The sequence below is a fragment of the Pelophylax lessonae genome (assembly GCF_965119305.1).
Source record: "Pelophylax lessonae genome assembly, chromosome: 11".
Lineage (NCBI taxonomy): Eukaryota > Metazoa > Chordata > Amphibia > Anura > Ranidae > Pelophylax > Pelophylax lessonae.
Window position 1 is genome coordinate 232,641,784 of NC_138778.1, and position 12,070 is coordinate 232,653,853.

At 46.9% G+C, this 12,070-nt stretch overlaps 1 protein-coding gene across 1 annotated transcript in view; it reads right to left on the reverse strand.

Moving 5' to 3' along the window:
- CACNG1 (calcium voltage-gated channel auxiliary subunit gamma 1) overlaps positions 1-12,070 on the reverse strand; it is a 94,929-nt gene that overhangs the window by 22,428 nt on the left and 60,431 nt on the right. The window contains exon 3 of the mRNA XM_082272117.1: positions 7,707-7,844. Coding sequence (XP_082128243.1) covers positions 7,707-7,844 — 138 coding nt within the window. The remainder of the gene's footprint in view (positions 1-7,706; positions 7,845-12,070) is intronic.

A 12,070-nucleotide genomic window follows, 5' to 3' on the forward strand; every position in this document is an offset into this window, starting at 1 on the left:
ACCACCAATGTAAGGGACATTCTTCCTACTGACCACCAATGTAAGGGATATTCTTCCCACTGACCACCAATGTAAGGATCATTCTTCCTACTGATCACCAATGTAAGGGACATTCTTCCCACTGATCACCAATGTAAGGGACATTCTTCCCACTGACTGCCAATGTAAGGAACATTCTTCCCACTGACCACCAATGTAAGGAACATTCTTCCCACTGACCACCAATGTAAGGAACATTCTTCCCACTGACCACCAATGTAAGGGACATTCTTCCCACTGACCTCCAATGTAAGGAACATTCTTCCCACTGACCATCAATGTAAGGGACATTCTTCCCACTGACCACCAATGTAAGGAACATTCTTCCCAATTTTGTTTATTAAAAGTCTTGCAATCAATAAGCATAAAATCAATATACATAAATAAATATATACATATTTACATGAAAAGGGGAAAAAAAATACATAGCAAATTCTGCTCTCAAATAAAGACTGCCTTTACAGCAAAAACAAAACTCACATCATGAAACACATCATTACCGGGAAAAATAATCTTAATTAGACTCACACCACCACACCAGACATCAAACCTGCGAGGTCAAGAAACAAAAACCACTCCCATTATGCATGCAGCCCTTCTTCAAAAATGAAGATATTAACTAACAAAAGCTAAAGGTGTGAAAGAAATAGCATAGGAAAAAAGCTTTTCACCCAGAGATGGACAGTTCACCAAAAGCAGGTCTGATATTCCTCCACGCCCTTATCCAGACCGCTCGAGGCTCCCTGCCCTTCTCAAGACCCCGAATCTTCCCAACCTCACCCAGAATATCGTACACCACCACCTCGACAGGGAGGACTTTCTTCCGCAGGGTAATCTGGCACCGTGCATTCCACGTGAAGTAACGGACAACTATACTAACTAGAAAAAATGTATCCAAATCAAAATCCCAGCGAGTCGGGAATGCCCCATACACCCACTCCGCATAACTCATGCGATAGAGAAAGGGGATGCCTAGAGCCCTCCCCACCCTTTTATACACCTCTATGTTAAAGGGACACTGGAGCAAAAAGTGGTCCATAGACTCCACTTTACCAACACACTCCGCTCTAGGACAATCCCGATCATCCACAGGGCGATGCTTCAGGTTCCCTCTCACATAGAGCCTTCCATGGAAAGCGAGCCAGGCTTGATCCCTAAACTTCAAAGGGATTCTTCCTAAGTTAATTAAACGCAACCCCTCCCTCATTACGGGGCCTGGGCAATCCCTTAAGGTCAGCGACACACTGAAAGCAGAGCCCAAAATCCTCTTCTCCAGAAGCTTTCTGGGGAGGGACTTGATATCCCCCACTGTCACCTGCCACTGCCTAAGTATTTTCAGACACGGGGCAACATAAGCCGGAAGCTTGCCATGTCGGACTCTCAGACTTTTCACTGGCCCGCCATCTTCCCAGCATCGCAGAAAAGGCCTAAACCAAGATTGGAAAATACCCACCCATCCCGGCGGGGTCTCTGCTAACATATTACCAAGATTATACTTTAAAAAAAGCAGAGAAAAGAAAACTATAGGGTTGACCATTCCTAGACCACCTTCCCGCCTGGACAGGTAAGTTACATTGCGTTTAATCAGGTTCAGCCTATTTCCCCATAACAGTTGGAAAAAGCAGCTGTACACCCTTGCATAGAGAGATTCCGGCAAGATACAGACAAAGCTGACATATAAAAAGATTGGGATCAGGTAAGTTTTAATCAAGTCAACCCTTTCCCTCAAGGAAAGTTTCCATTTCTTCCAGCTTGCCACCTTGGCATTGGCATTCAACAACCTGCTTTCCCAATTTCGATGACCATAGTCACCAGGACCAAATTTGATGCCCAACACTTTAATTTCCTGCTGGGGCTCTGGGAAGGCATCCGGAAGTTCGAAGCTTTCACCCTCCTCACCCATCCAGAAAACTTCACTCTTTTCATGATTGATTTTAGAGCCAGAAGCCTCAGTGTACTGCTCTATCACAGAGACCACCTCCTGCGCCTCCTCCATCCCAGAGATAATAACAGACACATCATCGGCATAGGCCACGACCTTCAAAGGCGGCACACCAGCAATGCCCAAAGGCACCCCACACAACGATCCACTCTCTAACCTTCTTATGAAGGGGTCAATTGCGAATACATATAGCAGGGGGCTCAAAGGACACCCCTGGCGCACCCCAGAGCCAACCTCAAAAGGCCGTCCAACCCAACCATTAACAAGTGGGAAGCTCTCAGCCCCTTTATATAATGTTTTCAGCCAATCAATAAACCTCCCCTGCAGGCCGTATCTACCAAGTAGCAAATACAGGTACTCATGATTGACTCGATCAAAAGCCTTCGCCTGATCCAATGCCAGCAAGTACTTTCTCCATCCAGCAGCCCTGCATCGCTCCAAAGCCTCCCGGACAGCTAAAATTGCTGAAAAGGTACTTCTGCCCTGGACCGAGCAGTGCTGATGATTGGACAACAAATCGCCTGCTACTGACGACAAGCGCCAAAAAAGAATCTTCGCCAAGATCTTTCTATCAACATTGAGAAGACTGATGGGGCGCCAGTTCTCAATTATTGAGGGGTCTTTACCTTTTGACAGAAGAATCACAGCGGATTGCCTCATGGAGGGAGGGAGAGAACCCTCATCTAAACAGCTGTTATAAACCTCCGCTAAAAAGGGAGCCAGAATGGACTTAAAACACTTGTAAAATTCAGCTGTCAACCCATCTGGCCCAGGCGACTTTTTGGTAGCCAGCTTCTCTATAGCACAAACTACCTCATCCGCTGAAATTGGTTCTGTCAAATCCATCAAAGGCAATGTATCATTTCCCAATCCTGGAGTAGAATCCAGAAAGCTTTCCATCCTGTCCCGACTAAGGTCCTTTCTTCCCAGAAGGTCTGCGTAATATGACCTGAAGATCTCCAGGATCCCTGATCTGGACTTCACCAGGGAACCCGTACTATCCCTCAGACCTATGACCGTCTTAACTGCTATGCCTTGCTTACAGTTCTGGTAAGGATCAGGCGAGTGATATTTCCCATAATCTCTCTCCAGAACCAAGGAGGCATGCCGGTCGTATTGACACTTCCTAAGAAGAAGCTTTACCTCCGAGATCTCCCCTGGATCTCCTCCATACGAGACAAGACGATCAAGCTTCCTCCGCAAATGCTGGTAGGCAATATACATACCAAGCTGCTTCTTCTTACTTATGGCCTTGAAAAGTCCAATCGCCCTTTGTTTCACAAGCTCCCACCACTCTGACTTACTGCTGCAAAAGTCCAGAATAGAAACCTGTGCCTGAAAAAAATCCTCAAAGGATTGTCTTACCTCTACATCTTCCAGGAGAGCCGAATTCAGTTTCCAGGTACCCCTTCCCCTGGGTGGAGTGTCCGAGGCATTCAGAGTCACAGACAGCATACAGTGGTCAGAGAACTCCACCGCCCTCAACTCAGGAGCCGAGAAAGCAAAGTTCTCCTTTAAAAAAAACCTATCTATCCTACTCTGACTATTCCCTCTCTGAAACGTGAATCCCGTGCTGCCAGGGCAGTGCTTAATGTGCACATCTACCAGGCCTGCTTGTCTAACCATATCTCTAAGAAAAACGCTATCATAACCCAGCCTGTCTATGGAGACCCTCCTGTCTTCAGGCCTAATTATGGTGTTAAAGTCACCTCCAAAGACAACCTGCTGGGATGTAAAAAGGAAGGGCTTGATCTTTGTGAAGAGGCATTTCCTGTCCCATTTTGACTGCGGTCCATAGATATTGATCAGGCGCAGGTCCTGCCCCCTAACAGAGACGTCTAAGACCATGCATCTCCCCATTTCTACCTCAATTATCCGCCGGCACGTTACCATATCGGTTTTAAAAAGAACCGCAACTCCGCTGCAAGGCTCAGCCGCAAGAGACCAAAAGGAGGGACCGCATCTCCACTCCCTTTTTGCTAGATGGACATCGGCCAAAGTATTGAGCCAGGTCTCTTGCAAAAATAAAATCTCAGCATCAAACTCACTGAGCAAAAATAAGGCAATATCACGAGCTCTTGCAGATTTCACGCTGGCGACATTAATGGTCGCCACCTTTATCAGAGCGGGCACTGCCATCAGGATGATTGGGGTAGTCGTTTCTTAACCTCCACCACACTCTCATCACCCGAAACAGCTCTCTTTACACTATGTGACTCCCCCTCATCCATAGATGATAAAGTAGATAAATCGGATACTAACTCCTCCCCTGATAAAACCGAAAATGTGTTGCCAAGAGGAACCCCTCCTGGCTCTAACTGTAAGGAAGAAGTGACCGCTTTACTGGTCTTCCTCTTCTTCTTTTTCTTCCTCTTTGTCCTCTCCCACCCCTCATCATCCGAATCCTCCACAACAGAGGGTGAGACATGGGACATGGACACCCCTCCCTCAACCCCATCGACCCCACCACCATCCAGCACCCCTGCACCCTCTTGGCCGCGTTTGCGGTGTCGAGAGACAGGGACTGGAGGTGGAGTAGGCCGAGGGGGAAGATCCACTATACCCGCCCCCCCAGCAGCTTCCGCTAGTCTGGAGGATCTACGCACAGTAGATGTAGGAACAACAGGAGGGACAGACTCAGGGACCACATCACTAGGGGAAACAGAATCTGACACAACAGACACAGACTCAGGGACCACATCACTAGGGGAAACAGAATCTGACACAACAGACACAGGAGGGGCAACAACAATTTCCTCTCTAACTTCAGCTGCTTCATCTTCTTTATCAAGCCTCTGCAGCTCAGTCTCCAATCCTGGCAAGTTATGCAGTGCCTCTGGGCACTGGCTATATGGATGACCCAGCTGCTGGCACAAATTGCACCGAATCTGGGTGCATTCTCTGGCCAAATGGCCTAAATCCTGGCACAGTGAGCACTTCTTGTGGGTGCAGGACGATGCAAAGTGGCCTTTATCACCACATTTATTACATACCTTAGGCTGACCTTGGTAGAAAATGGTCAGCCTATCCCTACCCAGAAAGGCTGAGCAGGGAAGGTGCTGAACTACATCGCCCAGCACCCCCAATTTTAGCGACACTGTCCAGGCCCCTGTCCATATCCCATGCTCATCAAGGACCTTCCGCAGTGGAGTGAGGACCTCGCCATATCGGCGTAGCCATACTAATAAATCAGCCTCTGGTATGGATTCGTTACGCACCAAAATGGTCACTGATTTTATCAGAGGCTGCCTTGAAATCACTTTTGGCACCAAACCACTCCACTGCTGAAGGCCCTTGCACCTCCTAAATCTCTCCCAGAAGAGATCCAAACTTTCAGGTTTTACAAACGACAAATCGAATTCATAACTCCCCACCGGGCAAATTAAAGCAAAAATATCACAAGCTTTAAACCCCATTTCCAAAATCAACTCAGCCACCCTCCCCCTTACAGGTGGAGTTCCATCCCCCACCCACCTCAACTGTACCACATTCCTCCTCCTATACCCACCAAACCTCCCTGAATTTTGACTAATAACAGAATTCCCACCACCCACCCTGGTGTGACTCCCCAAAGCTGAAGCATAGCTTCCAACATTCCTCCCAGCAGAAAATCCATCAGTTTTTTTTAAATTATCTGACACACACTTAGCAGATAACGATTGCACAGATTCGGGATTGATCTGTGCAATCGAATCTTTCCTCTGCTGAGCAGGAGGAGAAATGTCATTTTTATTTTTCCCAGCATTACTAACCCCTTCACCACCACCCACCACATTCATTGCTTTAACATTGTCATTTTTTATACTTGCTGGGATACTTATTATTGCTGTTGTCTTCACAGCAGAATCCATAGTTGCTGCTGCATTGGTAAGAACTCCAGCTGTCATCTTCTCTTCCACTAGGACAGGGTTTTCAGCTGTGGAAATAGCATTCTGTTTTAACACAGCAGCAGGTAAAGCATTGCAGGATATTTCCATTGCTACTTCCATTCCACTTCCAGAACTATGTTGATCCCCTCCCCCATCAGCAATCAGCACTGGAAGACTGGGAGGCTCAGGTGAACATGAAGCAGGCTCTTTGGAGCTGGCAACCATTTTGCTTGCCGTGGGACTACTGGTCTCAGCCAGACCAGCAAAATCCATGCCTGGGGTGTTTAATGCAGGTCCATCCACATTCGTCTGATGGTCCGGGGCTTGCATGTCTGTCGGTTTCTCCACAGCGGTAACTCCAATAGGTAGCTGTATGCAGAGCTCTTTCTCACCTGGGACACCATCCACTACAGCAGATGGGGCAGACATGTTGGATGGCAGCATGGTGTACTGGGATTTCTCCACCATTACTGGCTTTGCTGACTTGAATCTCCTCTGCCCATCCTCAGGGATTTCTGATGGATCATCAGAAAATACAAACCTGTCTGCTTTCAGGGGTGACTCCATCTGCTGGATGAATGTCAGGGATCCATGTCCACTCTCAACCCCCTGGCTGGTTGCCGCTGGTGATTCCCAGTTCTGGCATGGGGGGAGAGGTGCAGAGGCAGATGGAGCCTGGTCATCCATTAACTGAGGCTGCTGATCCACAGAGCTTGCTGATGCTTGGCTGGTAAATCGCCTCTCATTGTCAAATTTTTCTTTAAATGCTCCACTTCTGTCTTTCAGCCTTTCCAATAATAAAGTTTGTTCCTTTACCTTTTCTTCCAATTCCTGTAACTCAGGCTTCATGGCTGTGCGATTTTTACTCCAGGCCTGGAAATACTTGGTTTTGAAGGATTTGTGTTCAGCCTTCAAAACTTTAAGTTTTTCTTCCGCTCTCCCAATCGCCCTAAAACGATTGATAATCTTCTGGCTGAAGACATCCGCATTCTCACCAGGGCCTGGACCCACAGACAGGTCCTCCACCTCCTCCTCACTAGGCCCCGTGTCATCAGGGGGATCCCTCCCAGGGCCTCCCCCAGGATCAGGCATTGTTCCTGGGCCAAGCTAGCAAGCAAGGCCCAGGCTTGAAAAGGGCTGGTTCTCTGAGAGAGCTCTTTGGGTGTGTCCTCCTCCTTCTTCTCACTGACCACCAATGTAAGGGACATTCTTCCCACTGACCATCAATGTAAGGGACATTCTTCCCACTGACCTCCAATGTAAGGAACATTCTTCCCACTGACCATCAATGTAAGGGACATTCTTCCCACTGACCTCCAATGTAAGGGACATTCTTCCCACTGACCATCAATGTAAGGAACATTCTTCCCACTGACCATCAATGTAAGGAACATTCTTCCCACTGACCATCAATGTAAGGGACATTCTTCCCACTGACCACCAATGTAAGGGACATTCTTCCCACTGACCACCAATGTAAGGGACATTCTTCCCACTGACCTCCAATGTAAGGAACATTCTTCCCACTGACCACCAATGTAAGGGACATTCTTCCCACTGACCTCCAATGTAAGGAACATTCTTCCCACTGACCACCAATCTTCCCACTGACCACCAATGTAAGGATCATTCTTCCTACTGACCACCAATGTAAGGATCATTCTTCCTACTGACCACCAATGTAAGGAACATTCTTCCCACTGACCACCAATGTAAGGGACATTCTTCCCACTGACCTCCAATGAATTGGCTTTAGCATGCCATTTCTGAAACCTGCACTTGTTTTTAATGGTTCCTCTGGGATGAGGAAGTCGGGAACGGCTACATTAGATACATGAATATAAATGTGTACTGACCCGCGAAGACGTAGAAGAGGCCGGCCGGTTTGAGCAGGTAGTCCAGCTTCTCCCTAAAGGACAGCAGGGTGCAGATGGTGCCCATGGTCATGAAGCCGACCCCAATGATGGCGATGGCTGCAGCCGAGATGCTGTACTCTGCAGAGAGAGAAAGGAGTGTAAGGAGGGCATTCCCAGCCCTGACACCTCCACCCACAACCATGTGGATTGTTTTGGGTGGAGTGTGAGGACAGATTAATGAATACAAATAGAAAAGTGAAGATCCGATGAGGAAAAAGAGTTCCCTGCAATTCTTCTGTCCAGTTATTTACAGGTCAGGCTCCTTATTTTAGGAATCATTGCAGAATAAATACAACATAACCATCTTCTATATCTATAATATAACCTCTTCAGCTACAGAAGGTTTTACCCCCCTTCATGACCAGGCAATTTTTTGCTATTCCGCACTGCATTACTTTAACTGGTAATTGCGCTGTTATGCAACGCTGTACCCAAATGAGATTTATATATATTTTTTCACACAAATAGAGGTTTCTTTTGTTGGTATTTGATCACCAGTGCATTTTTAATTTTTTATGATATTAATGAAAAAAGAGCAAAACTTTTAGGGAAAAAAAGACACGTGTATATATATATATATATAGGCTTACAAACTTCAAGGACTGAGCTATACTGAGCTTACTGTGTAGTGTTAATTAAAAAAAAATTGTTAAAAAAAATAAATAAATATATATATATATATATATATATATATATATATATATATATATATATATATATATACCGTTAGGGGATTACAAATTTTTTTATAATCAGCACTATACAATAAGCTTTGTACAGCTCAGTCCTTGAATTTTGGATGCCAAGCCACCCCCAGGCTCAAATTTAAAGTAGAACTAAAGGCAAAATGTTTTTCTAATTTGAGTAGATTTAGGGATCTTTATAACTTTTTGCCATCTGGGTCCCATTGGGAAGATTTCCCTTCAATTTCTGTCCCATAGATAAAAAAAACAGGAACTGTGTAAATTGCTGGTTGTCACCGAGCTGGTGTCCCAATTTGAAGATTTCCCCTTTATTCCTATTATGGTGAAAACCCCAAATTTTGTTTTTTCTTTAACTTCATGGAAATAATGGTTACCAGGACAATGGGTAAATCTCCCCAATGAGGGCACAGACTGAAAAAAAAAAAAACTTTACAGGTGTTAAAATCCCTCTCCCCCTCTCCCAAACTAAAACTTTTCCTTCAATTATACACTATATTATCAAAAGTATTGGGACGCCTTTACCTGACCTTTAATGGCATCCCAGTCTTAGTCCGTAGGGTTCAAAATTGAGTTGGCCAACCCTTTGCAGCTATAACAGATTCAAGTGTTCTGGGAAGGCTGTCCACAAGGTTTAGGAGTGTCTATGGGAATGTTTGACCATTCTTCCAGAAGGGCATTTGTGGGGTCGGGAAGGCCTGGCTCGCAGTCTCCGTGCTAATTTATCCCAAAGATGTTCTATTGGGTGGAGGTCAGGACTCTATGCAGGCCAGTCAAGTTCCTCCACCCCAAACTCGCTCATCCATGTCTTTATGGACCTTGCTTTGTGCACTGGTCCAAATCATTTGGTGGAGGGGGAGATAATGGTGTGGGGTTGTTTTTCAGGGGTTGGGTTTGACCCCTTAGCTCCAGTGAAAGGAACTCTTAAGGCGTCAGCATACCAATACATTTTGGACAATTTAATGCTCACATCTTTGTGGGAACAGTTTGGGGATGGCCCAGAGGTGTAACTAGAACCTTCAGGGCCCTGGTGCAAGAAACCATGAAGGGCCCCCTGACCCCTGGCCTCGGCTCTCTCTCTCTGAGCCCAGAGCCTTTCCCATTGGTCCTTGAACCCTTTACGGTCCCGCAGCGGATCCCTTTCATGTGTTGTGCAGTGGACCCACTTCCTGCAGTCTTTGGCCCCGCCATGGTGGTGGAAGGCCAGGGCCCAGTCGCAAGTGTGACCTTCACAACCCTGGTAGTTCTGCCAATGGTGTCAGTGTGGACTGTAAATAGTGTCAGTCAGTAGAGCAGTGGACGTGGTCAGTAGAGCAGTGGACGTGGTCAGTAGAGCAATGGGCATAGTCAGAAGAGCAATGGGCATAGTCAGAAGGGCAGTGGACATGGTGAGTAAGACAGTGGTCATGGTGAGTTGGGCAGTAGACATGGTGAGTAGGGCAGTAGACATGGTGAGTAGGGCAGTAGACATGGTGAGTAAGACAGTGGACATGGTGAGCAGGGCAGTAGACATGGTGAGCAGGGCAGTGGACATGGTGAGTAGGGCAGTGGACATGGTGAGTTGGGCAGTAGACATGGTGAGTAGGGCAGTAGACATGGTGAGTAGGGCAGTGGATATGGTGAGTAGGGCAGTGGACATGGTGAGTAGGGCAGTGGACATGGTGAGTTGGGCAGTAGACATGGTGAGTAGGGCAGTAGACCTGGTGAGTAAGACAGTGGACATGGTGAGCAGGGCAGTAGACATGGTGAGTAGGGCAGTGGACGTGGTCACTATACTCACTGGGCAGTGTATTCCTTTACACTCTGCTGTGGCAGAAATTATGTTTGTGTCTTACCAGGCAGGAGCGGCCTCGGGGTAGGGAGCATTTCTCTTAAGGTGTCCAGTGGCTGGAACAGCTTTGAAAGTGGGAGCCAAAGCCAGAGTCGGCGGCGGAGCTTGGAGGCGGTCCTAGGTGCTGATGACTGCTTGTCACTTGTCAACATCGTAGATGCAGCTAGCACCAGGGTGTATAAGAGGTCCGGTGGGGTGGCATATAGTAGACCTGATCCCGCTCCTGCAGCTACTGAAAGCCCTGCAGGATCCAGGAGGAGACTGGAGGAGATTGGTTCTGCTATATGCCGCCCCACCTATACACCTGGTGCTAGCTGTATCCACAAGTGACAAGCAGTCATCCGTACCAAGGACCGCCTCCCAGTTCTGCCCCCTGACTCCGGCCCAGGTGTAGACAAACATGACAGGGGAGCTGCACGGGCCCCCCTGCAGCATGGGGCTGGGTTACGGTAGCGAACCTTGTGACCCCTATAGTTACACCGCTGGGATGGCCCCTTCCCGTTCCAAGATGACAGCGCACCAGTGCACAAAGCAAGGTACTTAAAGACATAGATGAGCGAGTTTGGGGTGGAGGAACTTCACTGGCCTGCACAGAGTCCTGACCTCAACCCAATAGAACACCATTCGAGATGAATTAGAGCGGAGACTGCGAGCTAGGCCTTCTCGTCCAACATCAGTGCCTGCTGACCTCACAAATGCGCTCCTGGAAGAATGGTCAAATATTCCCATAGACACTCCTAAACCTTGTGGACGGCCTTCCCAGAAGAGTTGAAGCTGTTATAGCTGCAAAGGGTGGGCCAACAATATAGCGTACATCAAAGGAGATCCATTAAGCAAAATAGTCTCCAAACTCTGGTCCGTATGTGGCCTTGGAGCGTTACCATTGGAATGGGGGGGGGGGGGGAGTGGGAGTATTGCAGGGCATGGCGAAATGTTGGAGTACGGGTCTCATTACGCACACACAAGGTTATGGGTAATAAGCTTTGATACTCTAATATTTTCTATAGGCACAATGATCTTACCAATGGCTACAGAAAAAACCAATGGCAATTTCCCTCTGTGCCACAAAAAAATATTTTTACTTTCTGATATAAAAACATATCAAATAAAAAAATTTAAAAATCTAATTTCTTAATACATTGTGCCCAAATTTGTATTCTGCTACATGTCTTTGGTAAAAACAAAATCCCAATAAGTGTATATGGATTGGTTTGTGTAAAAGTCATTGCGTCTACAAACTGTGAGATATACAATACTGAAATTTGTATTTATTTCTTTTTTATACTAGTAATGGCGGTGATTAGACACCTACAGTGGGACTGTGATATTGCGGCAGGCAATCTGACACTAACTGACGCTGGGCGTGGGGGGGAGACTAACTGCCACTGAAATCACCAGGGCTGCTGTTAGAAACCAGGGGGCCCCATCCAGCCTACTTGACTGGCCCTTCCCCCATCTGAAAGTGACTGAGGACATAGATTTATCAGTCCCTTTCTCAGATGAATGAATAGGAAGAGCTCCAAGGCTTCCTGTTCATTTATAAACTGAAACATTGTATTGAATGGACACAGCCTGTCAATCAATCCCGACGCGTAGATTAACGCCCACATGACTTCATCAGGGGATCCCCCTGTTTTATAATAAATTCCTTTGTGAAACGTTATCACACTATGCGCAGCCTTCCTTCCTACATATACCAACCTAATTGAGGGGTGATCTGGATTCCTCAACTGCTGACCAAAACAATACTTACTATAGAGAGTCACAGGCTG